At 40.9% G+C, this 26,628-nt stretch overlaps 1 protein-coding gene across 1 annotated transcript in view; it reads left to right on the forward strand.

The window, feature by feature from the left end:
* Positions 1-26,628, forward strand: part of sptbn5 (spectrin, beta, non-erythrocytic 5) — a 71,368-nt gene that overhangs the window by 38,587 nt on the left and 6,153 nt on the right. The window contains exons 56-79 of the mRNA XM_084915023.1: positions 376-453; positions 533-705; positions 804-894; positions 969-1,115; positions 1,340-1,477; positions 1,667-1,834; positions 3,071-3,159; positions 3,364-3,550; positions 3,842-3,910; positions 3,997-4,140; positions 4,994-5,190; positions 5,287-5,491; positions 7,636-7,815; positions 9,468-9,623; positions 9,720-9,937; positions 10,466-10,655; positions 10,736-10,912; positions 11,337-11,444; positions 11,623-12,383; positions 12,607-12,655; positions 12,732-12,800; positions 13,522-13,605; positions 14,502-14,593; positions 15,643-15,759. Of these exons, the coding sequence (XP_084771149.1) occupies positions 376-453; positions 533-705; positions 804-894; positions 969-1,115; positions 1,340-1,477; positions 1,667-1,834; positions 3,071-3,159; positions 3,364-3,550; positions 3,842-3,910; positions 3,997-4,140; positions 4,994-5,190; positions 5,287-5,491; positions 7,636-7,815; positions 9,468-9,623; positions 9,720-9,937; positions 10,466-10,655; positions 10,736-10,912; positions 11,337-11,444; positions 11,623-12,383; positions 12,607-12,655; positions 12,732-12,800; positions 13,522-13,605; positions 14,502-14,593; positions 15,643-15,759 (3,887 nt within the window). The remainder of the gene's footprint in view (positions 1-375; positions 454-532; positions 706-803; positions 895-968; positions 1,116-1,339; positions 1,478-1,666; positions 1,835-3,070; positions 3,160-3,363; positions 3,551-3,841; positions 3,911-3,996; positions 4,141-4,993; positions 5,191-5,286; positions 5,492-7,635; positions 7,816-9,467; positions 9,624-9,719; positions 9,938-10,465; positions 10,656-10,735; positions 10,913-11,336; positions 11,445-11,622; positions 12,384-12,606; positions 12,656-12,731; positions 12,801-13,521; positions 13,606-14,501; positions 14,594-15,642; positions 15,760-26,628) is intronic.

The raw sequence follows: 26,628 nt of genomic DNA on the forward strand, positions 1-26,628 counted from the left end.
CTCCTCCAGTCTGCATGCCAAGTATCCTTGGGCAAGATACTAACCCCAGATTGCTCTCCCCGATGCTACATTTGCTATGAATGGTAGTTAGGAAGCACTAAGAACCTTAGAAGACAGTGCTTGTGTGATTGGGTGAATGTGGCATGTTGTATAGAGTGCTTTGAGTACTCTGGGAGAGTAGAAAAGTGCTATATAAGAATCAGTCCATTTACCATAATTGACACATATGATTGAGCTACTTTACATAACTGAAAAGTTTCAGCTACCTTAGCAAGGTGGATTTTGTGCCTTCTTGTAGTTAGACATAAGACAACTATGAGACACAGCTTTAGCAGTCAGATTAGCTTATGCTGAGCTCTTCTCTGTATCCTTCAGATCTTCCTGACCTCTGTAGAACAATGTGAGAGCTGGCTCAACAACAGTGAAGCCTTCCTGTCCAATCAGGACCTCGGGGTACGGATGATTTGCTTCAGAATCATACATATATAGGAAAGTACTCTTATGCTGTGAAAGCAACCTATTATTTTTGCAGAGCTCAGTGACAGAGGTAGAAACACTGCAGAGGAAGCAGATTCAGTTTGAGGAAGCCCTGGAGGCTCAGGGAGACCAGCTGGACCAGGTAGAGAAGCTGGCCCAGGAGATGATCCAACAAAAGCACTATGATGCCAACAACATCAGAGCAAAGAGCAAAGCACTGACCACCAGGTAGTCATCAGACATCTCAGCCACACACTTTCCAATTAAAGCAAGTAGCTGGAAATAATGTTTTGACTCCTGCTTGCTCACCTGCCGTGTTTGCGCAGGCGGAGTCAGTTGCAGCGGCAGAGCAGATCTCGTTACAAAGCTCTGGATCAATCACTCCAGCTGCAGCAGTTCTTGTCCAGCAGCTACCAGGTAACTTTCTGAACTCTGCTGAAGCCTAATCTGTATTGTTCTTCAGGGGTCTATAGCAAATTTGTGTTTTCCAGGTATGTGTGTGGCTGAATGAGCGTAACGCCATAGCACTGGATGAAAACTGGAGGGAACCAAACAACCTTCAGGCAAAGCTGTTAAAACATCAGAGCTTTGAAGCAGAGGTCCTCGGCAACCGCTACAGGGTGGAAACCCTCACTAAGGTGGATTTCCTTAAGTGTCTGTGTATTTCCCTGATTACAGCTCTAGCTGCAAGATGTCTTGGGCTGGACAGTTAACGGTTTATTCCCGAGAAGTGTCAAAAAGATTATTCCATCAGAATTTTTGTCCTATTTAGACCTTCTCTTAGATTTTGCTAACATTTCAGACTTTATTGTTTGTTTACACCATTGGGAATATAAAATGTTGCCTATTGGGTGCTTTCCAGGAAGGAGAGAAGCTGCTGTCTGAGTCTCTGTCTGCTGAAGGAAAGGTTCAACCTCGACTCAGAGAGCTGACTGACAGCTGGGATACTCTGATCCACAACTGCAAGGAGAAGAAAACTAGACTGCAGGAGGCCTACCAAGTACTTGCACAGTCATGTTTAATGTTGCCCTTAAAACTATAACTTAATTTCAACTTAAACCTACTCAACTTTAATCCTTAACTAAATCTTCATAGAAAACATTAAAGATTTCTTTCATGGGGACTTGCTCATTGCCCTGGAATTGTAGGGAGGCACATAAAGTTCTCTGAATGCCCTTTGTGTGTTTAGGCATTGCAGTTCCAGCGTTCATTGGATGACATGGAGCAGTTCGTGGCGTCAGTGGAGAGGGAGCTGGCCAATGAGGACTGTGGCAGTGACCTACCCTCCGTGAACAGACTGCTGAAGGAACTGCAGGGGGTGGAAGAGGAGATGGATGGACACCAAGACCGAATCCAGGTGCGAGCGCGAGGGTGGACATAATGTTTAGTTGTTTTAAATCCTCATAATTTTGAGTTTTTAGTTTGATTTTTTTTTTCATTACTAATTATATCTAAGCTACATACTAGATTACTTCTATAATGATATTATAGCCGTCATGGTCCTGGGTCTTTGTCCCAGGGTTTATGTTATGGATTGTGTGAATCGGGTTAAAATGATATTCTAAGTTAGGCTAGATTCTCTGATTGTTTCATGTTCGGTTTTCTTGTAATTCTGAGTTCTCATTCGATCATTTAGTTTCTGTTTAGTTTCTAGCTCTTAGTAAGTAAGCAAGTAAAATTTTATTTATATACCACCTTTCAGGACAAAGATCACAAAGTGCTTCACAAAGAAATACCAAGGCATTTAAAAGAAAAAACAGACGAAAAGGTTCTTAGTGGTCATAGTTTTCCCTGCCTCTGAGTCTAATGTTCTCCTGTCAGTCAGTCTTGTCTCTGTGTTTATTCCTGTCTCCCCAATTGCTGTGTCTTGAGTTTCTGTCTGTGGGTTTCCCGTGTCCTGTGTCTAGTATATTCATTTTTGCTTCCTCCCTGTCCCATTATGCCAGTTAGCTTCCAGCTATGTTTCCCATCCCTTGTGTATTTAGTCCCCTGTTGTCCTCTGCCTGTTGTCGCGTCATTCCACATTGCTGCGTGTCTCTCCCATGGTCCTCGTTTCTCCTAGTGGTTCTAGTCAGCTCCGATTCCTAGTTTCTCTGTTCCTAGTTTTCTAGCTTCATAGTTCTTTGTTTCCAGTTTTAAGTTATGTTTACTTATATCCCGTGTCTCAGTGTTTACAGCAAAATAAAGCTGCCTCTTTTAGTTCATCACCTTTGTGTTTTAGTCCTGCATTTGGGTTCAGCTCCTGCCTGCCACACAGCACACTCATGACAATAGCCCACCCTACTTCATAACAAACATTAATGTGAAATTTATTTTAAAAAACCCCACCATATTGTTAACATCAGCTAAATGTTAGTGGAGACACATTATTCATGTTAATGACTATATGCTTAACTCAGTTTAAAGTGTAAAGGGAAAAATAACCTTACTTATACTTCTGTGGTTTCCAAACTGGCATGCCACACTAGAGTTGCCTGCCACCATCATGGAAAAAGAGCATTGTAGATTCACTAAAGTGTGACAAATGTCGGCTTGCTTTGTTAATCCACTGCATATATGAAGTATATGTAAATGTATATATTTTATATATCAGGGTCTGGTGGACACAGCAAAGAGCTTCCACTCTCAGGGTAACTTCCTGGCTGAGGAGATTCAGACCAGAGTGGCACACACCATCAACAGGTTTGTAAACAGTAGATCATTTGCACTATGAAGAAATCTGGTTGTATACATAATATAGCCGACTTCTTCATGTCTCTTTATAACCTTGGAAGAGGTTGATGCTCTTCCAAGGGTATAACAACTATTATAAAAATTAAAATATCACTAAATCAGGAAAAAAATGTTTGAAATGTATTTCACCGGTGTTGGTCTTTACTCTGACAGGTACAACAGTCTAGCGCAGCCCCTGCAGAGACGTAAGGAGAACTTGGAGGCCTGGCAAGTCCTGTTCCAGTTCTACAGAAATGTGGAGGAGGAAACGGCCTGGCTGAATGACAGACTGCCCTCCATCACTGCCAAAGACTTGGGCAGCTCCCTCAGCAGTAGCCAGCAGCTGCTCCACAAGCACCAGGTGACCACTTGCAGAGTTTACTGTCAGTGAGGAAGGAAGAAAACATATCTAAATGAATTAATATTCACATTATTACAGACATCATAATTTTAATAGGACATTTATAACCTCCTGGACTTTATTTGTAGCTCCAAATTGCAATTGTTTTTATAGTTAAGGACATCTTTGATTAATTGTTTAGTGGTCTGGTCATAGGTTATTAAATAGCATCTATGGTTCTAATTGTTCCAGGTTTTGGGTTACTTTTGTTGTGTTTATTGAAATAAATAATTTGCAAATCATTTTTTAAAGACCTTGATGCAGGAGATCTCTGGACGCATGCCATTGGTCCAAGCAGTTCAGGAGGCGGGGCGTAGTCTGGTAAGGATCTCTTTGATTTTGGCATCGTTATAGCTGGAATGTTTAAGAAATGATCCGGGAACCTTATGTGTTCTTGACCCTCTCAGGTCAGGGGCCGACACTTTGCATCTCACGATATCCGGGAGCGTCTGGAGGACTTAAAGAGTCTGCATGAGAAGCTGATGGTAGAGGGTGAGAAGAAAGTGAAACTACTGCAGGAGGCAGTCAGCATACATGCCTTCCTCACAGAGGTAACAGACACATGACATAAAACTGAGATTTAACGTATAAAGGTCCCCCTTTTTAGATATATTATAAAAATATCTGAAAAATAAGTTTTGTTTCAAGTATCATAAACCACAGACTGTAATCACTCACATCCTCAGACCATGCCGCAATGTTATCAACTGTGACTCCATCAACATGCTATGCTGCTCTTGTTCAAAAAATAAAAGTGGCGCCTTCACCTCAAGGCGCTTTATATTGCAAGGTAGACCCTATAATTATACATACAAACAAAAACCCAACAATCATATGACCCCCTATGAGCAAACATAACTCCCTTTTAACAGGAAGAAACCTCCGGCAGAACTAGGCTCAGGGAGGGGTCGCGGTCATCAGCCGTGACCGGTTAAATCCTGAATTGATATTTAAATAGAAATGTATTTTGACAGAAATACATTTAATAATATATTTCTGACTGTCTGAGTCAAAATTGAATTGAATCAGAACCTTGTGGATGAAAATCAAATCCATTTTAGAAATCTGTGACAATACCCAGTCCTATGTATAACCGCTCATTACTAGCACCATTGTAGCTGACTGTATATAAAAGATGTAAGTCATACAAATGTACAAATTACCCTCTGAGCAGGTCACTAGTCTATCACAGGAAGAGACAGAACACCATGTACTCTCACGGTCAATTTAGAATCAACAACTAATCTAACAAGCCTTTTTTGGACAGTTGGACTGGTTTAAGACAAATGACATTATTTTATGTTATTTATATAATCATAACAAAAAAAAACTGTAAAAGAAAAAAAAAGAAATTATGAAACAAAAAACTTTACCTGTTATGTGCCTATTTTTGTGTGTTTGAAGGTTTCAGAGCTCCAACTGTGGTTAGAGGAGCAGCAGGTGGGTTTAGAGTCTCGAGACTGCGGGAGGAGTGAGGAGGTGACGGAAGCTATGCTGAGGAAATTGGACTCTGTGGCTGTAGAACTGGACAACCAGAGGAGGACAGTGGAGAAGCTGCAGGAGAACGGTGCATCGTTGCAACACCTTAGACACCCCAAGAGGTAAAGCGGTGTGTAGTACGATGCAGTATCATCATTCTGCTTGTTTTTTTTTTTACATTTTGAAACTAAAAAGAAAAGAATGTTTCTGTTTCTCAGCCACCTGGTCAGTGAGTCTCTCCCAGCTGTCGTTGAATGTTTTGAGATGCTCCTCAGACTTTCTGCATCCCGTCGTGCCGCTCTGGAAGATCAGCTCCGTCTCTATGTGTATGAGAGAGAGGCTAAAGAACTCCAAACATGGCTGACCTCCAAGAGAACAATGGTAGAGTCCACCGACTGTGGACAAGATCTGGAGAATGTGGAAGTGAGTCATGTAGAAAAATAATCATGGGTTTCTTGTGCTTCATAGTTTTTAAAAAGTAGAATGGTTGAGCCATCAGCTATCAATTGCTGCTCCTGTGAAACTAGCTCCCAGTTTGGGTTGTAAGATTAGATTTCCAACTTTCTTTTTGATGATGCTTATAGTCAGGGCTGGATCAGTTGATCCTAAACCAGCCCTCAGTTATCCTGTTATAAGCTCAGTCTGCCGGGTGACTTCCCATCATACACTGAGAATTTGTTCTGTACTCATTTATTTTCACTAGTCATGTGTTTATACACCACTACTGCATGTCATTAGCTTTTCTCTTTCCCTTCACCTACTAACCAGTCATGGCAGCTGGTTGGCCTTTTTCTGCTGGAAGTCTCTTCCTGTGAAAAAGGAGTTTGTCATTCCCACTCTTGCCAAGTGATGCTCTTAGGGGATCAACTTAAAATGACTGTTGTTGGTGACTGTCGTTGTGAACTGGTGTTAAATAAATAACTAGCCTGTGCTAGTGTGCCATAGATATAGTCAGGCTTGCCTCAATTCACAGCTTGGGTTTAGGAACCAGTGTCCAGGAATAAGCCTGGACTCTAGTTTCCCTTAGTGAGAGGTAGCGGGCAGGGGTGGGTATACTTTTATCACTCTGGCTTGTTGCCTGTATGTTGGTTCACCAGTGCACAAGAGCATTGCTTTCCTGCACCTTCAGGTCGGGGAAACGGTCCAGAGACAGTAGCAGAGCTGTTAGGTGCTCACCATCTAGTGACCACTGAGGACACTGGAATGGACAGACCTGGCTCCCCAGACGTGTAGTGAGGCTGCATAAGCCGTGTCTGACAATGGACCTATTCAGCTTTATTAGCTTGTGGGACTGTGGCTGATAGATATTGACAGGCCAAGCGGATTATGGCTCTGGCAGGAGCTGAACCAAAAACTTGTGTTTGGAAAGAGTTTTGTGAGCCCACCGAACAAGACTTGATCTGCCTTAGTTGACCTCTCTTACCCAGGCAATTCTAGCAAAACATCAGGTGATTCTGGATGAACATGCAGCCCTCTCCTGGACTGCGCCCAGCTGAAGCTAAGCTCCAGTAATGCTCAGGTTGTCAGGAAATAAACAGCTCATCTGATTTCTCTGACTACAGCTGTTTTTTCCAAATATGTCCCCAAGGTCCCCGAGGGGCACAAGGTGTTAAAGCCCTGATACTCTGCTGAGTAAAATGGAGGTGGCTGAAATGCCAAGAGTTGGATTGTGGGGCATCTGTATGATGTCTCCAATTTTTATTTGTGTAGAAATTCATAAAGTCATTGCTAGTTAACGTTAAATGAGTACTCGGCTCAACAGAACTCTCTGTCACTCTGGCTACAGTCCGGAAACCTGGGGTTGTTCCTGTTTTCTTCAATCAGTGATAAATATTGTTTTATGCAGGGCTTTTTTGGGGGGGAAGCCACTAATGGGAAAACCATTATTGGATTTTTTTGTATTTGAATTTTTGTTTTCTTTTTTCGTGATTTCTTTTTTTTTATGTATTTTTGGGCTTTAAGGAGTATAGAGAGTAGACAGGTAAGCAGGGAGTGATTTGGGAGAGGGATAATGTGACACAGAGAAAGGTCTGTGGTAGATTCAAACCCAGATGAGCTATAACAGCACCTGTTGAACTAGTTTTTCTAACTGTAGAATCAGTGACGGGACTTTAAAAAATCTGTCCATCTTCTTATCTTGGGCGACCATGGTTTGCCTGCACCAGTGTGTGAATGTGAGAATGAATGAATAGTGGAATTGTAAAGCGCCATGGGTGCCTAGAAAAGCACTATATAAATGCAATCCATTATTATTATTATTATCCAATTCAGGGTAGCAGGAAGTTTGTTCAAACTTGTGAAAACAGAGGCTCCAAGTTATATTGATAGCATTTGTTTGGGTTTAGTTTCATATTTATTTATTGTAGCATATCAGTTTTTGGCTTGAAAAAATCTTAAAAAGGAAGAGACTTTACTGGCACACAAATAGAGAAAATGGTCAGTTTGTAGTAAATATTAAACCAATGTTCTACCAGGGTGTATATCTTCTGAAACTCTTAGGTCTCAAACTGCTAATATCTCCCTCTTTATTCATTTCTTAGCTTTTTGTCCCTTCTCTCCATCTATAGGTCCTTCAGAAGAAGCTGGAGGTTCTGGTTTCAGAAGTTTCCGGTTTGGGTCGCAGCCGACTGACCTCAGTACAGCAGCTTGGCCGAGGGCTGCAACAAGACGATCAGGCCCGCAGGAGGGATGATGCACTCAGCAGGCTGTGGGATGAGCTCAACAGTAGCATAAGGACCAGAGAACAGGTATACAGGGAGTGCAGAATTATTAGGCAAATGAGTATTTTGTCCACTTCATCCTCTTCATGCATGTTGTCCTACTCCAAGCTGTATATGCTCGAAAGCCTACTACCAATTAAGCATATTAGGTGATGTGCATCGCTGTAATGAGAAGGGGTGTGGTCTAATGACATCAACACCCTATATCAGGTGTGCATAATTATTAGGCAACGTCCTTTCCTTTGGCAAAATGGGTCAAAAGAAGGACTTGACGGGCTCAGAAAAGCCAAAAATAGTGAGATATCTTGCAGAGGGATGCAGCAGTCTCAAAATTGCAAAGCTTCTGAAGCGTGATCATCGAACAATCAAGCGTTTCATTCAAAATAGTCAACAGGGTCGCAAGAAGCGTGTGGAAAAACCAAGGCGCAAAATAACTGCCCATGAACTGAGAAAAGTCAAGCGTGCAGCTGCCAAGATGCCACTTGCCACCAGTTTGGCCATATTTCAGAGCTGCAACATCACTGGAGTGCCCAAAAGCACAAGGTGTGCAATACTCAGAGACATGGCCAAGGTAAGAAAGGCTGAAAGACGACCACCACTGAACAAGACACACAAGCTGAAACGTCAAGACTGGGCCAAGAAATATCTCAAGACTGGTTTTTCTAAGGTTTTATGGACTGATGAAATGAGAGTGAGTCTTGATGGGCCAGATGGATGGGCCCGTGGCTGGATTGGTAAAGGGCAGAGAGCTCCAGTCCGACTCAGACGCCAGCAAGGTGGAGGTGGAGTACTGGTTTGGGCTGGTATCATCAAAGATGAGCTTGTGGGGCCTTTTCGGGTTGAGGATGGAGTCAAGCTCAACTCCCAGTCCTACTGCCAGTTTCTGGAAGACACCTTCTTCAAGCAGTGGTACAGGAAGAAGTCTGCATCCTTCAAGAAAAACATGATTTTCATGCAGGACAATGCTCCATCACACGCGTCCAAGTACTCCACAGCGTGGCTGGCAAGAAAGGGTATAAAAGAAGAAAAACTAATGACATGGCCTCCTTGTTCACCTGATCTGGACCCCATTGAGAACCTGTGGTCCATCATCAAATGTGAGATTTACAAGGAGGGAAAACAGTACACCTCTCTGAACAGTGTCTGGGAGGCTGTGGTTGCTGCTGCACGCAATGTTGATGGTGAACAGATCGAAACACTGACAGAATCCATGGATGGCAGGCTTTTGAGTGTCCTTGCAAAGAAAGGTGGCTATATTGGTTGCTGATTTGTTTTTGTTTTGTTTTTGAATGTCAGAAATGTATATTTGTGAATGTGGAGATGTTATATTGGTTTCACTGGTAAAAATAAATAATTGAAATGGGTATATATTTGTTTTTTGTTAAGTTGCCTAATAATTATGCACAGTAATAGTCACCTGCACACACAGATATCCCCCTAAAATAGCTAAAACTAAAAACAAACTAAAAACTACTTCCAAAAACATTCAGCTTTGATATTAATGAGTTTTTTGGGTTCATTGAGAACATGGTTGTTGTTCAATAATAAAATTATTCCTCAAAAATACAACTTGCCTAATAATTCTGCACTCCCTGTAGATCTGATAGATCAAGCTACCTTTGGACAAGTTGATCTGGGTTAGAGGTTGTGAGAATGATGGTCTGTCCTGTGTCCTTCAGAATCTGCAGGCAGCAAGGGAGATTCATCAGTTTAACCACGATGTGGAAGAACTGAAGGGCTGGATGGCTGAGAAGGAAGCAGTACTGGACTCAGAGGACCTGGGCCACGACCTGCATTCCATCCAGACTCTGATGAGTCAACATGAAGCATTGGAGGTAGGAAATGTCCACCAAACACTGCATCAAAGCTAAGTGGTGGATGCATGACAGCTGAATGAATGTTCCTGCCTCGTTGTCTGTCTTTTCCATCAGAGGGACCTGGTTCGAATCTCTGAGGAAGTAACCAGGAGTAGAGAAGTAGGTTGCACACTGAGCAAATCCCAGCCTCAGGCCAGGTCCTCTGTGACTCAGCGGCTGGATGACCTAGAGGCCTGCTGGACCAGTATCCAGGACAAGGCCTCCCTACGACGGGCCAGACTGGGCCAGGCAGAAGATGTGCAGAAATACCTTTCCCAGTGGACTGAACTCATGTAGGTTCTGTCAATGAAAAAAAAATGTATTCACACACTACCCAAAATTCAAAAACACTACAAATAGTATTAAGTGATTATTAAGATTAGCTGTATTTTTCTATACAAACCCCCAAAGTATTTGTGTTTCAGCCTGGTCTCAAACCAGGGACCTTTCATGTGTTAGCCAAATGTGTAAATCACTACACTGTGGAGTCCAGTTGGTAAATCTCATTGACATTGGATTAAACTGCTTTAGAATTTTTATCTGCAAGGGGCTTTACACCCCAGGTCTTCCTTTCATTTGATGTTTGACGACATCAGTTTCATATCAGTTGTCAGTTGTTGTCACCCGCTCTGTTCTGGGGTCATGTGCCCAACTCCACTTTCCATGTATGTGCACAGAAGAGTGTGCAGGTGCCAGAAAGCTACTCTGCCAGATATAAGCACAAATGAAAATAACAACCTCTTTGTTCCTACCAGCAGATTACCAGCTTTCTCTTTCAAAGAAGCAGTATTTTAAAGATTGCACATTGTCTTGTGTTCCAGGGTGTGGCTGAAGGAGATGCTGTCTCTGGTGAGAGGGGAGCCTCAGAGTGGTGAGGGAAGCGACCTGGAACAGCTCATTAAAAAGCATGATGAGTATCGCGTCCAGATTGACAGACAACTAATCAAATCACAGGCCGTCAAACAGAAAGGAAGTCGTCTGATTGAGGACGGAAACTTCATGTCTGAGAAGGTAGTTTGGCACATCAAACATCAACAACAATAGAAATGACTCCGAATGGCTGATATCCCACTGTATATTCCTCCTCTCAGGTGGAGCAGCGTATCTGTGAGCTAGAGGAGCTGGAGATGCGGGTGGAGAAGGTTTGGGAGGAAACCAGGCTGCTGTATCAGGAGGATCTGGAGATTGTCCTTCTGCAGAGAGAGCTGGAGCAGGCTGAGCGCTGGCTGAGCTCCTATGAAAGCACTCTGATGGCTGAGGAATACGGGGTATGCGAATGCTGAGAATTGGACAGAAAAGTGAAATGGACAGATGTCTCTATGGGTCAAGCACACTTTTCACTTTTCAACTCTTTTGTAGCGATTCAGGGAAACTGTTGCCCTGTATCAGGGTATATTTTTGCCTGGAGTGTGTTAGTAATGCAGATAAATGCAGAGGTAGGAGGAAAAAAGATATCTAACATAAAATGATTTGCTCCTTGTTGTCCGTCGTTCAATATGGATGCGTTTTTATTTTACCCCTGAAGGAAGGCCATGTTATACCTGTTATAATAATAGACTCAATACACCTGTTTGAAATAAACTGAAATTATTTTTTAAGGAAGATTTCAGAGGATGGAGTCCCCAAGATGTCACTCAGAACTTGTGGCATTAAAACGTCTCTTAACCAGAACATTTTCTGTGGTTCCTCCAGGATTCTGTGTCTGATGTTATGGAGCTCCTTAAGAGGCAGGAGGACTTGGAGGCCATGATCCAGGCCCAGAGTGACCGTTTCATTGCACTTCAGAAAAAGAAAACACAGGTAACATTAACAACAGGAAAGAATAGAGGTTCATAGACTAAATCAAAGGCTTTTTTCCCCAAACACTGATTTTCTCTGTCTTTATTAGGTACTGAGATCTTAAAAATGTCTTAAAACCATTGATTTAGATTTTTGTAGTGCATGAACCCTGTTAAAAACACTTTCTTTTTTATTGCAGAGGGAAAACAGACTGGGTCTTCATGGAAATGAGGAGAAGGACCTCCAGTACAGACAGCCTCCAGCTAGAGTTTCCTCCCTGAGAAGTAAACCATCAGAACTAAAGACCCCACGGATCTCCTCTAGAGACGTTCATGGGGCCAGCAGTGGCAGGCAGACAGACAGAACAATCAGACCATCCGTGCTGGAGAAGAAAGCAGAAGCTGTCTCTAGTTCTCCTAGCCCTCTTCTCAGCCCACCACTGGGACCTGGATCAGATTCAAAGATTATTAAAAAAGTAGAATCGGCTGACAGTTCTGATGAGTCTGATGAGTCCAGTCCCAGCCCGACAGTTAACGCCGGGAGAAGGCAAATCAAAAATTCACACCTAAATTCTAACACTCCCCTTGGAGAATCAGCGGATTCCTCTTCACAACCGCCTCCTCAGTCCCATTCACTGAAAGAGACTCGGCCTAGGTCCAAACCACCTGTGGCTCCAAAGCCCAGAATTTCCTTTTCAGAGCAGGCGTTTGGCCGCCGCTCTGATTCTCCGAACCATCCAGAGAAACCCACCACTCCACCAAACTCACCTTCAGCAATCAGACGACTTGTTGCCCCCACTGAACCGCCACCACCTCCACCTGTGAAAGAAAGATGTATTCGCCCTAAATCACCAACATCTACGCAACCCGATGTGCCTGGCTCTCCTGCTCCACCTGCTGCTGATCACATTACACCACCCAACGCCCCGATGGCTGCACCAATCACAAAGGAGGATAAGACGTGAGCATGGCCCGTTTCCTGCTGCTTTGACATCGACTGGCTGATTCCTCAACTTAAAAAAAAAAAAATGTTACTGCAGTGGTTTCAGCTCATGGCAAGAAAAGATATATTAATCATCCATGGGATCAGTATGCTGCGCTAAAGAAATTGCACACACATAATTATACAAAAAACATTAAAAAGTAAGTTAACTCATGGTTGACCTTATTCCCCCCTCTCCTAGACCTCAACAAAAGTCTTTAGATCTAGCAGAGGGGCAACCCGAACCTGAGGTATAAACTGTCTTATTCATTAAATTAATAATCATCATCAACCACATGTTCTCACACCTGTTATACTTACTGCCAGGTCACACCTGGGGAGCCAATCAGAATGGAGGGCGTGTTGGAGATTAAGCTGAAACAAGGAGGAAACAAGGTGAGAGACATGTTACACATCTGTAACTGATGATATGATAGAGAATGGTAGTTTATAAAGATATCTAAAAACGAAAGTTCATATTGGGCATGAACTCAACGTGCTTCTTTGTTTGATATGTTTTTAATTTTATTTCCACATCTCTATCAAACCTGATGGAAAAGGAGCTATTCGGCTTCCCAGTTGGATTTTCCAATTTTTATGTCTTGTAATAAGATGAAAACCGTGGTTGCTGACACAGTATGAAATCATGCTCTTTATAAGGTATCCAGTTGTGATTTTGTTGCTGTACTGAGTAGCTGCTTAAAGGAGGAAGATGCTGTACTCAGGATTGTTTCTAAAGGCTAAAGAAAATAATGTAACATTATAGTGTTGCACACTTAAAGTGAGAGGAGATAAGCAGAGTGAATTGCTCTGTTATTTTCCTCATACATCCACACCCTGAAGACGGCAGAAGCTGATACACATTGGTGTATTTTTAATGCCATTAGCCAGTAAAATGAAGGTCTTTTATTACTTTTTGAAACCTACTTTGAGTACCTGGATGATTTATGCCAGTTTTCTTTTTGCCACTCTACCCTTCCATTAGCACCGGTGGTTTGAGAGACACCAGTGGTGCTCCTTTTATTTCCTTTTATTCCCGAGAACCTTTTTGGGTTATGGCAGCCTGTTTGTTGTGCCCACTGTTGAAGCATTGGCTGAGGCTCCTCTTTTGTTGCAGGGTCTGGAGCACTGGGAGGAGGTCTTTGCTGTTCTGCAGGGAGAGACTCTCAGCCTGTTTAAAGACACAGCAGCTGCTGCACAGGTAGAGAACATTAAAAAGCCACTGCATCACTGCCTACATGACATGACAGCAGTTTGGGTAAAAACAATTAAGTCCTGTCCCGAGTGCGTTTAGCACCATAGCAGATGATGGTATCATGTGTCCTTGACACAGCGATCCCATTTACCTAGGCTCCCCTGAGACTGGGTTTGTATCTTCTCCCAAAATCAAACTGAGGATCTTTCACACGTAAGATGAATATGTGAGTGTATCCTGAGAAATGACGGGAAAAAGAAACTCAACAAAAAACAGCATTTATTTGTTTAAAGAAAACATTAAAAATAATAAATAAATAATAAATTCACACATTTCTTTTTCTAACATATTCAACAATGAAGCAAATAAGGGCTTCCATTAATAGAGATTAATAGAGATGGCAGTCATGATTCTCTTTTTTTCTAATTCAGTCCTCATTTAGGATTTGAAAATCTCTTCATGCTCTGAATAGACGCCACCATATTCAATGCAGAAGCTAACTTTAAAGGTTTTCAAAATATTTTGGTAACTTGAACAAGGGTTTTTGACTTTTATCCAAATCTGGAGATTTTTATTTTTTCTTTCAAAGTGTTTTTAGCATGATCATCTTTATTGGAAACATTTTCATATATTAAATTACTTCAACTTCCTTAACTTCAAGTTGCTTTCAAACAATTATGTTTATGCAATGAAATGAAATGTCTGTTGGAGTCAAACTCAAAATATTCCAAAATTCAAAGGAACTTGCTGCCAAGGCTGCTGTTTTTGTGTTCTTCAGACACAGAATAATTACTCGCAGTTGAGCGTAGGTCGTGTCTAATGCAGTGTTCTCCATCTGCCTCTGCACGTTCACTAATAATCTCAGTGAGGTTACACTGTTTAACTCTGTTGTGCTTTCACAGAGGACATCTAGGTGGCCTCCTATCAACGTAGTTGGAGCAGTTTGCAGGGAGAATCGCTACTACAGAAGGAAGGAGAACACTTTCAGACTAATGTAAGAGCTGCACGCTTCATGGACAGTGTAAACACAAGCACAACACAACATTGGAGCATTGGAAAGTTGACTTTAATGTTGTTGCTAAAGTTAGAAATCACAGCTTCTCTATGCTGTATGACTGTCTGATGTATAGGACATTCTGAAACTTCATATTTACACTTAAAATTGGCTACTATATTTTTTGGACTAAAGGCGCACTTAAAATCCTTTAATTTTCTCAAAAATCGACAGTGCAGCTTATAATCTGGTGCGCCATATGTATGAAGTTGATGGTTGCTTGTTAAAGCATTGCGGCTACCGTAATCAGGAGCCTCGAGGATCACTTCCAACATAAATGAATACAGAATACTAAACAGCAGTGACTTTTGTAGTGTTACTGAAGTTGGACTAGCTGGTATATAATGATGTGCTACATGATCGGTAGTGACACAGCTATGTTAGCATAACATAAACACAGTGAAGCTGGAGGATGAATGCTAACTTTTTTCCACTTGATAAAAGTTAAGGTGAGGGTTCCTGATGGTTAGAGACAAATGCAGTTGCATGGCAGGATGCTGTAAACGGAAACCTCAAACTTCAGTCAGGAGAACTGAGATAATCCATCCACACTATGAGGTTAGTCATTAATATACTGCAACAACATGGGAATAGAGCAGCTGTGAGAGAATTCAACGTTAATGAATCAATGGTACAGAAGTGGAGGGAGCAAGAAGAATGAGATGAGTAAAGTTTGACTTATCTGACTGCTTTGTTTCACTTATTGCGCCTTATAATCCGGTGCGGCTTATGTATAAAAACAGACCCGATCATTGACAGTGCGCCTTATGGTCCGAAAAATACGATATTTGTTTCTTAGCACTGTGAAACTATATTATAATTTTGAAAATTTGTGGCTCACCACTGATCTTTCAAATAAATTCTCCCAATGTCATACTTTGGTCTCAATTATGCATTTCTTTACATCATTATATGCCGTATTTTCTTATGCAAAACATTCTTAGGAAGACTTATTTTTCTGTACTTGTGTTGTGCTTTCTGTCTCTCAGACTGGAGGATGGCAGTCAGTATGTATTTGCAGCATCAAGCAAGGAGCTCCAGCTCATCTGGATGAAAAAGCTCCAGAACTGTCCGGAATCTGCCAGCAGTGACTCTGACGACTCCGGGTGAGCGCTCACTCATGGTTGATCAATTTTAATAGACCTAAGACAAAGCTCTCAGACTCAGTGTGTTTGTGACTTTTGGATCATAAGTGATTACTCAGTTCAACTGGAGAATGTGAAATGTTTGAGCTTAAGCAAAAAAATAAAATAAAATAAATAAAAGTTGTGTATCTCAAGGTTGCAAATGAGAACTGAAAGAATTAAAAGGAAAGACATTTACAAAAAGTAGCTGAGTGGAAATTCTAAACTACAGATTTGTAAGTTTGGAAATTGTAGTTATGATAATGCACCTTTAAAAACTGAATAAGTGCAATACAAATTACAGTATAACAAGTGGGATTAAACATAAGTGTTAATGTCAAACATGTAACCTCATCATCTACTGAAACAAGACTAGTGATATAACCTAAAATCACTATCACTCAATATTAATAAAAGCTGATGATAACAACATATTTTTAGTGTTATTACACATAAACTTTTATACGAATTGTTCAGTGTATTCCTACTCAGATGGTCCTAGGACAAGCTAGGTTGTTTAAAATCAGAGTAACATAAAAGGCCTGTCTGTTTCTATTTTCGTTTTGATAACACTTTAAAATTAAGCTTGTTGTAAGAGAGCAAAAAAAAAAACAAAAACCAGTGAACAGAGAACAAGCGTGAGCCGTGAAGAAAACATGACACAAACGAGGCTTTCAGGATCAGTCTTGTGATGTATGCCACTAAGTGGCTGGGGAACTCTATGTGGTTGCACATCGATGAGAGGGGTTGGCCCCCAGTGCAAGATGTACATCATGTATTTGGAGCTGCTACCTGCTTTTATACCTCTCGAGCCCTTTTGTCCTGTTCTGGTCCAGCATGTCCTGGTCAGCACCGGTGTTACAACAGTGGTTTCTTGCATAAACATGCAGGTCAGGACATGCTCCCATCCCCTGTTAAAGCTGCCTCGCTCTCTGTTGTTATGGTGCAGTGTTCATTCTCTGTCTTGCCTCTTGAGAGGGCAGCTCAGTTAAAGGTTTGCTTTCAACTATGGTGGCAATGATCAAAACTGCGAGGGCTTAATCTACAAGGGGTGTGTGTGTGACTATGAATGGCAAGTGTAGGGGTGTTTTCTCTTTCCAGTGCTCTTTTACAAATGGAATGCAGCAGCCCTGTGAAGTCTCTGTGTCCTGTGATGTGCCACATAGTTTCATTAAACAGATTCGGGATGTTTGTCTGCTTTGCTGACAGCCAGGTATAAAGCTTTACATAAACAGAAGCCCTGCCATTGGATTTTGGAGGCCATTTCCCTAGCATAAAGTACCAAAGGTCTCTCCTTGCCTCAGTGTGTGAGACCACATACCACCAGGGAATGGCAGCCTTATCTGTTCTATTTAAAAGGGTTTATATGTGACAAACCCAGAGGGTTCATATGAGAGGTTGACCCAAAAGCAGACTCAAGAGCTGACTTTTTGATCAGGCACCAAAACAAGGACTATCAGTACACACGTGCACACATACACACAAACACACACACACACGCCTGTGGAGAGATCTCTGGCAAGCAGTTGTGAAACAGAGGAAAGACTGAAATGGTAGAGGAAGGGTTTTTTTGTATGAGAGCTGCAGGGCTGTTGAGGCTCTGCAGAAAAGGGTGGAACGTCAAGCTAATTAAGCAGTGAGCTAAGACCTTCTTCAATAGAGTGTATGAAGGTAGCCGTGGTTTGGGGGGTGCAGGACTGATCTGATTCTGGTGAGGACCAGTCAGCTTGAGGAGAGGAGGGCTGTAGAGGCTGTGCAAAGGGCCCAGGTTCGAGGTCGTTAAGTAGTGCCATCATATTTTTTTCAGTTTCGCTGAAGAAGGGAGGCGTTGGTTGGCATTCAGTGGGTGTAACAGAGGAGTCCAGCAATTTAGATGGAGAGGAATTCACCAGAGAAGCAGGGCTGTTCGGACTATATTTAGGAGTATTAGAACAGGAGAGTGCATCAGGCTGTGGAGTGACAGGGAGGATTGACCACATGTCATCCTGAATGTCAGCGAAACCAATAGGCTCTTTTTGGTTTTTAAAAAATGTGTCAGGGGAGGCACATAATGTGGATAGAGCAGAATATACAGGAGAAGCAAGGCTGGTCTGATTTAACTGAGGACCAGTGAGTGGAGAGGAGGGCTGCTGAGACTGCTCAGAAGTGAGGAGGGGGTCAAGCTGTTCCACCACTGACAGCAGTGCTTCATCAGTGTCACTGACAAAAGGGGCCTCTTTCTGGAGCTGAACGGGTGCAGCAGAGGAGACCAGTGATGCAGATGAGGCACCCCAACCGGTCGCAGCAGATGGCCCCGCCCCTCCCTGAGCCTGGTTCTGCCGGAGGTTTCTTCCTGTTAAAAAGGAGTTTTTCCTTCCCACTGTCGCCAAAGTGCTTGCTCATAGGGGGTCATATGATTGTTGGGTTTTTCTCTGTACCTATGAAGCGCCTTGAGGCGACTTTTGTTGTGATTTGGCGCTATATAAATAAAATTGAATTGAATTGAATTGAATTGAAATCCACATGAGAAGCTGGGAGGACCGGATTTACTTGACACACAGGCGCATCAGCTGCTGTCTGTGTGTTCTGCAGCTGCACACACGCTGACTGCTGATCAGGAAGGTTGGTAACAGCTGGCTGTCTCTGTGGCTGCTCAAGAGGCTCCTTCGCAACTGAATAAGAAGAAGATGGTTGTGTCTGAGCTGGCGTCACACAAAGCCTCTTGGCCTGTTGATCTTCCTGTTTAGGTTCAGATGCTGCACAAACAAACACAAACAAAAACACAGTAAGTCTTCTTTTGTTAAAAGATTTCCGTCTTCTTTTCATCACATTTCACATGAAAAAACGTTGTAATTCCCAGAAATCTCCTCTCACCTGTGCTCGAGGTGCGATTTCACGTTCTCTTCCTCTTTTTGCCCTAAAAACAAAAATATGAGAATTTTCATCAGTTGATCCAAACTCTGTGCACTGGTTGTTTCATAATTCAGTGCAGTGATGGGCACATGTATGAACTGCATGTTAGCACTTTGGACATACGTAGTTTTCTTTGGTGGACCAGTCTGGATGCTCTGTGGCGTAACGGCATCTCTCGCTTTCAGCCTGATCAAAATATTTAGCTTGTTGTTCTTTTGAGAGAGACCTCCACTGAAGACAGACAATCATGAGAACCCACTGTCAGCATAGATAAATACTCAGCTACACTGTTACTACAGGGCAGCTGGCACACATGCACAAACATGAGCATAAAGCATTAACAGATGCATAAATATATGCAGAGTTACACACTTACCCTCTTTGCCACAACTGCATTTACGGCTGCACTGCCAGTTATATTCAGTTCCGCCGTCACCTTTGGCCTCTGCTCCTTCAGGTAAATCATGAAGGCGTTTGGTGGCTTCTTTATGTACAGCCGGTCCTCATCCTGTTGGGCTTCACATTTCCTTTTTCTACAGGAATAAAACACAGAGTCAGAGCACATGTTAGCATTGTGTACAGCTGTGAGCAAACTAGTTTAAAAACATGAGTAAAGCTGTGAAACTGAATGTAAGGAGGCACCATTAAAGGAAGCTGATTACAGTAATTCAAGCAAACATCTGCAGAAAAAAGACTGATATCTGGAGATAACTGACACAAAGCACCAGAGAAACTTACTTTGGAGTGGAGGTGTTCGATGGGGGACCAGGAGTGGCAAAATCCCAGACTGGAACACCGTGCCTACACAGATGCAGAGATGGATACGAGATAACAGAGTTTATGAAGATACAGATGTTCAGCAGCTGTGTACACTGGTGTGTTTGTGTGTTTTACGTACAGTTCTCCAGCAGGATGCAGGTACTGCCTCATGTTTTCTGGAATCCCGAGCACATTATACTTGAAACACACAAAACACACAACAGATGATGAGAAAAGCTGCAATACTATGATCTATCCACTCGGTAGAAGAAGTGATCAGTGGGAGGAGAAGATGTGCATAAAACTACATTCATACATAGCTGGACTTTGTTCTCCTGCGTTATTCTTGGAATTATGTTTCACTGGCAGTGACTAAGTTTACTGTTCAGCAAAGCTTCACACCACATTTATACAAAGGTGAAATACAAGGAAGCTGAGAGCAGAGTGATGAGTCCAACACTTTTAAACATCTTTATCAATAAAACTCTAATGAGTCCTGTCACTACCTCTGGGTGTCTCAGCTGTCCCTGGCTATCTGTCCCTGGCTGACTGTAGAGGTGAGCTGGTGCTGAGCCCATGAGTGGAACCAGCTGCTGATACACAGGAGGAGCTGGTTCTGGGAGGATGTGGCTAACAAATCCTCCAGTCTGAGGATCTGATGCTGGCTGAGGGGGAGTAGGTGTCCCATTGGGGAAAGAAGGGAGAGGCAGAGGGTAGGATGTTTGCTCCAGAATGCCAACTGCCGCATCTTCAGGAGTGGAAGGCGCTTCTTCTGACTGCATTGTCTCTGAAATATGATTGTTTTTGTCCCTGATATCCATTTTAGAGACAGACGGGTTGAGGGGGTCGCTCAGAAGAATGACAACTGCTTCTCTCCGGGATCCTGTGGCACACATTCATAAAAGTGTTATATTTAAAAGTGTTATATTTAAAAGTGTTATATTTGTAAACTAATTCAAACCAAACTAACAAACTAATTAATACTTCAAACGATGCTAACCTCAAACTCTGTTAACTCTCATGACTTCACTGCATTTATATAACAGCAATTGTTCTTACTTTGTAACAAACAGTTTAAAAAGATAATGCACTGTTTCACAATTACAGTTATATATAATATAATGAACAGGTTTCAGTTGTTTACCAAAAAAATGTAAATATCATATATATGTATATACAAGAATCTGCAATTCAACAACACTAACAAGGTACACGAGGACTTGGAATTTGATTTAAAAAAAATACATTTGCTGACTGAAGGGTTTTAATTTTGCATCAGCTTAGCCAGTTACAACATTAAAATAATGACTTTTGTGATTTAAAACCTGATTAAGCTGACCTGTACTGCAGAGGGAAATAAAAAAAACTGTAGAAACAAGTTGCTCTGCAGATTCAAGTTTTACAGGCATTCGTGTTATGAATTAATACAATATGATGCATTGTTGAGATGAATTCACCCCAAAGTTTGATTAAAATGTAACAAGAATGTGCTGTATGAAGGCAGTTACTGCCTACAGGTTTATTTAAATACTGCAGATATATTTTAAAGTACATTTTTCTGATAATACCATTGCAGTTTTCGTTAAAATTTTAATTCGATACTTGTTTTTTTTACACGATGTGAATTACTTAGGCTACGTTCACTCTGCAGGTCTTAATGCTCAATTCCGATTTTTTGATCAAATCCAATTTTTTTGTTTGCTTGTTCACACTACAAATAAAATGCGACCAGCAAACGCGCTCTAGTGTGAACGCTCAAAGCGGCCCGCATGCGCAAAAGAAGACGTCACACACAACGCGCTCTGTTTAGACCCAGAGCAAACAGTATTGTTTGACTGATGGCCTTAATATAAAGACTTCGGACTTCACGTTTCCCAATTTTTGCTTTAAGTTATTTTGTTATTTACATAATAATGTAGATAACCTAATAATTATCCTTATTGCTGTTTTAGAGGAGCGGTGCTTCAAAGGATAGTTGCAGATTTCTGTCAGAATCTGCAGATTATACAGTACAAATAAAATGTTCACGTTTCTCCAACGTTGTCTTCCCAACAGTTTCACTAACATCTACACGGGATGGCCAGGAAGCGTTCGCGATGTCTTCTTGGGCGCTGATAATTGGCGTCTGTCTTGTGTCAGTGACGTAAAAGACGGATTTAATGCGACTTGACCGTTCAAACAGCAGTCGTTTTCTAAAACATCGGATATGTATCGGATTCAGTACCACATACGAAAGTGACCCAGATCGGATTTGAAAATATCAGATTTGTGCCGTTCACACTGTCATGATCGGATATGGGTCGCATAGGGTCAAAAAAATCGGATTTGATGCGCTTTCGCCTGCAGTGTGAACGTAGCCTTAGTTCACTGCTGAATCACACAGTAGCTCAATAATTCAAACTTTAGTTTGTAGACTTTGTTTACACGTTGAGGGACACAGTAAAACAGGAAAAAGCCTTCTCAGGGACTCTGGGGCAGATAGTTTATGTTGGGCCCCGACTGAGCCCACAGTACATGTCAGGGTACTTATTCCCTTAGTAACCAAATTATAAGCAGAGAGACAAAACCATGCTCAGAAAGGTTAACGCTTGTTTTCAGTTTTGAGTGTATTGAATATTTCTATTACAATATGCAAAAAGTCCATCAGTTATTGAAGGAAACAGCTGTCGGATGTTGCTTTACACTGCAAAAAAGAATTCTGTACAAAAACAGTAATGTGTTGTTGTTTTTTTAACGGAAGTTGAAAGACTTTTCTGTAAATGGTAAAACGGAAAAATCGTCTTATTCTTAGTCACAATATATTTTCTGTGTCATTAATGGATTTTTTCTGTGAATAGAAAAACTGAAAATTCTGTTTCTATTACTATTTACAGTCACTTCTTTTAACTTTAACCCATTAAATGTACGTTTTTATATCCTTAACCATACATTTCTATACAATTACACCATTATACACCATTTGCTTATAAATTAAAACTTCTTAAAATTATCTGTGCACAAGTAGTACACAACAACATTGGTACATTTAATGCTAAATATTCTTTTATTTTATTTTATATTGCTTGTTATGATGAATACTTTTAAACTGTCAACAGCAGCTAAGTGAATAAGGATTTGTGTCCATGAACCCTCAGCATTGACAACACTTAAATGCCATAGTTCAAAATCCTCAATCCACACCTTTTGTCCCCTGTGTTCAAAATGCTCTTAGCTGTTAAAGTAGAGGAGAAAAGTTTGACATATTTCACAGCCATTACATGTTCTCTCAAAAAGAGGGCACAGTTACTTCCCAAGCAAAAACCTCTGCTTGTGCTCACAGACCCTAAATCGCAAGAAATTAGACAATAATAAGACAAGTGACTACAAAATGACACCGGAGGTTGGTGAAGAGCAAGCATGAAGTGAGAAATTGTGTGCACATTTTCTAGTGATACCTTCATTTACCTGTGTGATAAAGTCCTGAATGTAGCATGGTAGTCCATTAAATTCCATCTGAGCTTTAAAGATCAATTTATTCTGAGGAAAAAATGAAAAGAAAAAAAGAAGTTTTAAGATGTTCATTTTTTGTTGCTATTTAAGATAAAAAAAAAAAAAGGAATAAAAATACAAAGTTTAGTATTAGGTGGAAAATGACTTGAAATAAACTGAACTTGTACACCTACCATTGAAAGCCAGCAAGAAAGAACAGTTTTGGTTTTGTTTAGATCTGCTGCGGATTATCATTATTAATTTTCCTAAAATAAATGTAGAGTTGCATACACATAACAGCATTCCGTTGCAATATAAGCAGTTTATAATTAAAGTAACACACAAACCTTCACAAACTAAATCAATCACAACATTAAACTCACCTTGTTTTTGTAGACAAGGTGATCAGGCTTTTTGATCCTCTCCTGAGACCAGCTGCACTGCACCATCAGCATCTTATATCTTCCTTTTTCACTCAGTAAAGTGTTTCCTTTTGTTGGCTCTGCACGTGCAAGTGTGTGATCACAGGTGAAATAAGGGATATTTTTCCATTGCAGGTTTAGAGTGTTTCATTTAGTGATAGCTGTTGATCCACTTTTCAAATAATCTCTAAGGATCTGAATTTTTAAGAAAGACACAAATGTCCCTGCTTATTATTAGCTTGATATAGACATAACAATTTACAATATGTCAGCAGCATCCCCACATGGCATATAACACCCCTGCAGACCAGCGCTGCACCTATATTATACTTTAATCAACATATAGTTATAATTTAATCACAATTAGCTCAATGGGGTCACAAAAATTTCCCACATACTAGAAATGATCTACTCAGCATTACAAAAATTACATTTTCAAGAAAAGTTGGAGTAAAAATGTGTTTACAGGAAAAACGTGTCTGTCTACAAATATTAACTAAACATTTTTATGTGCTACAAAATGGACATAATGATAAATGTGCTGAGGTGAAACTAAACTTTCAATAATATCACCACTATAGTCTGTCAACCAGGGGCGATTCTAGGATCAGAGCTTTGGGGGTGCTGAGCACCCAGAGAGCTGCACAGCCAGTCAAGATACACTTTACTCGTCACAATGAGACTTCTTCCCCGTCTCTTTCGGTCCCTGCATCCTCCCTGTCCTCATCGTCTGTTGTCTTCGTCTCCTTTATCAGTCATCATAGTTTTACCCTCTCTGTGCAAGTCTGAAAATTTCTTTATTAAATCATAAGATTCTTAAATTCATCAAGTCTCTCTGTGCCTGGGTCCTCGTCACAAAACATGACATCACTGTTTTGTACATTTTAACACAATTGAATCCCACATTTGTGAAAGAAAAGCAAAACACTTTTTTGAAAAGTCTACAACAAAACCATCAAATCTGATAAAGGTTATTTAAATGCTGTAAAAGAAGAATGGATTGGAATAAAAAAAAAATACATATCCTAACCTTAATTACTGCGGGAGAATAATGAATGATGCTCATAGTGAGTAAGAAATAAACTGAGTGCATTTTTTGGACAGAGATTAACTTTTAATGTGTATGTATAATATAATACAGATACATAAAAAACACTCCCGAAACAGAATAAATTATTACAAATAAATTATTACAAAATATTAATAAAAAACTATAAAAATGGAGGCAACTTTGCCTGTGGTAGAATGTATACAATGTATGAAAAAATCTTTACTGCAGATACTAATTTTGTGTTGTAAGATTTATGAGTTTCATGCTTTCATAGTGGTACTTGAGAGAGCTTGACATTTTTATCAGGTGGTACACACTGTAAAACGTTTGAGAAACACTGATAAGTGTATGTGTGATTAAGATTAAGGAACTGACCTCCCAGCCCATTATTCCGTCAGTGGGCTGGTTTCAGTCATTATGCAAATGTACTGTTTATAAGATTGGGGAAACCTGCAGTCAGCTGAGACTGAAGAAGTCACTTGGATGAGTGACGAAACCTTTCTCCCACAAAACGCTACGTCCAGATGAACAGAATCAACTTTTGGAGAAGTGTATGTGTGCTTTTGGAAAACATTTAAAGCTGCTGTACAGAATCTTTGAAACAAGCTTAAAACATTTTTAGAATATAAACAGAGCACTCTGCTTGTCTTTACAGCTCCTCACTCCACCAGGGCTGTTTGGCACTTTCTGATAGTGTGCAAATGTGATGTACGTATTGCGGCAGTCATACAGACAAGTGGACGGTCCAAAAGTTGGCCTACCTATTACTGGCTGAGGTTTTAGTAGAGTTTTGGCTGAACCACATAAAAATATATCATTAATTTTAATCTCCCCAATCCATTACAATGTTATGTTGGAATGTTGTTAAAGAGGGTCAAAAATGTTTCAACCCAGTTTGTTTTGCAGATTCTGTATAGCAGCTTTAATATAGGGAGGACACAACTTCCAGATTGTGTGAGTAAAATCTGGTTTTTTCTCTTTGTCAGTTTAACAGTTTCTGTTTTGCCTGTCACTGTTCCCTGTCTGTTTTCTTACCTAGTTCTTCCTGACCTTGTACTTTCTCCTCACGTTCCCTCTTTCCTCTCTCCCTCTTTGGACTGACAATCATACACAAATAGATTGTATTCAATTAGATGCAAAAATTACATTATTATGAAAAAAAAAATATTAAGACCTCTCTCAGTGTACTTTCAACCGAAAGGCAAATAACCAAACCACATGAACATCTAATAAAAGATATAAATATTGAAACACTGATCCAACATTATTCTTGATTAATGGATCATTTGATCACTTTTACCTGAATGTGGCTCCTTTTTTTGAAAAAAACTTCCTTATATCCATTATGAACCTGGCTGTTTCTCTGTACACACACACACACACACACACACACACACACACACACACACAACAGGAGTTATAAGGTTAATGGGCATTCAGTCAGTTAGCTAGTTAGTATCCATTTCAAACAGGACAGTGGTAACAACAGCAGGCTACGGACAATTCTAAGTTTTAGATTCTAAATAGGCTGTATAAATTTCAATGGAAGCAACAGGACGGTCAAATGTTGCTGATTTTACTACAGAGCAGGACGGATTATAGGGTAGCAAACATCATTGGAAAACACGTTTTCAAAACTGCAGGTTACCTGGTGTAATGTTTTTCAGCTAAAAAGAAACATGGCCTGACTCCTACCTAACTATATAAAGAGTAACTTAGGGTTAAATGCAGCTAACATGTCCTGTTTTAAGCCAGGCACTTACCCCTCCGCTCCGCTGCGTCTCAGCCACCATCGCTCTGGCAGAAAGGGTGCTAGAGCCAGAGCAGGGGAAAGACGAGCTGTAACAAACCATTTTGGGAGGGGGGGGGGGTTATTGATACTTTTGTTGTTAAAATGTTACATCTCAACCAAGTTCTGTATGCTTTTTATATTTTTAGTAGTGTGTCACACAAACAGCAAATATTGTCAAAAAAATAAGACATCTCTGAAGCACCCCCCAAAATGGGCTAAAATCGCCCCTGCTGTTAACTATCAAATTAGTCTATGCTGGTCAGTCTTTATGTTAGCAGCCTAAATCACAGGCTAACATTAGCATTTGTTAGCCAGTCAGGATGGTCTGAGGCTAAAACTAGAGTTAGTGTAACTTTGCCTGAAACCCTTTAAAGTCTTCAGTAGAGGCAACTGTAAAACATAGTTAGCTGTCATGTTAAATTTAAATAATAATCTAAATAATATGCAAATGTACTGTTTATAAGATT

This window comes from Perissodus microlepis, chromosome 19 (assembly GCF_051167445.1).
Source record: "Perissodus microlepis isolate ML-2025 ecotype Zambia chromosome 19, ASM5116744v1, whole genome shotgun sequence".
In the NCBI taxonomy this organism is placed as follows: Eukaryota; Metazoa; Chordata; class Actinopteri; order Cichliformes; family Cichlidae; genus Perissodus; species Perissodus microlepis.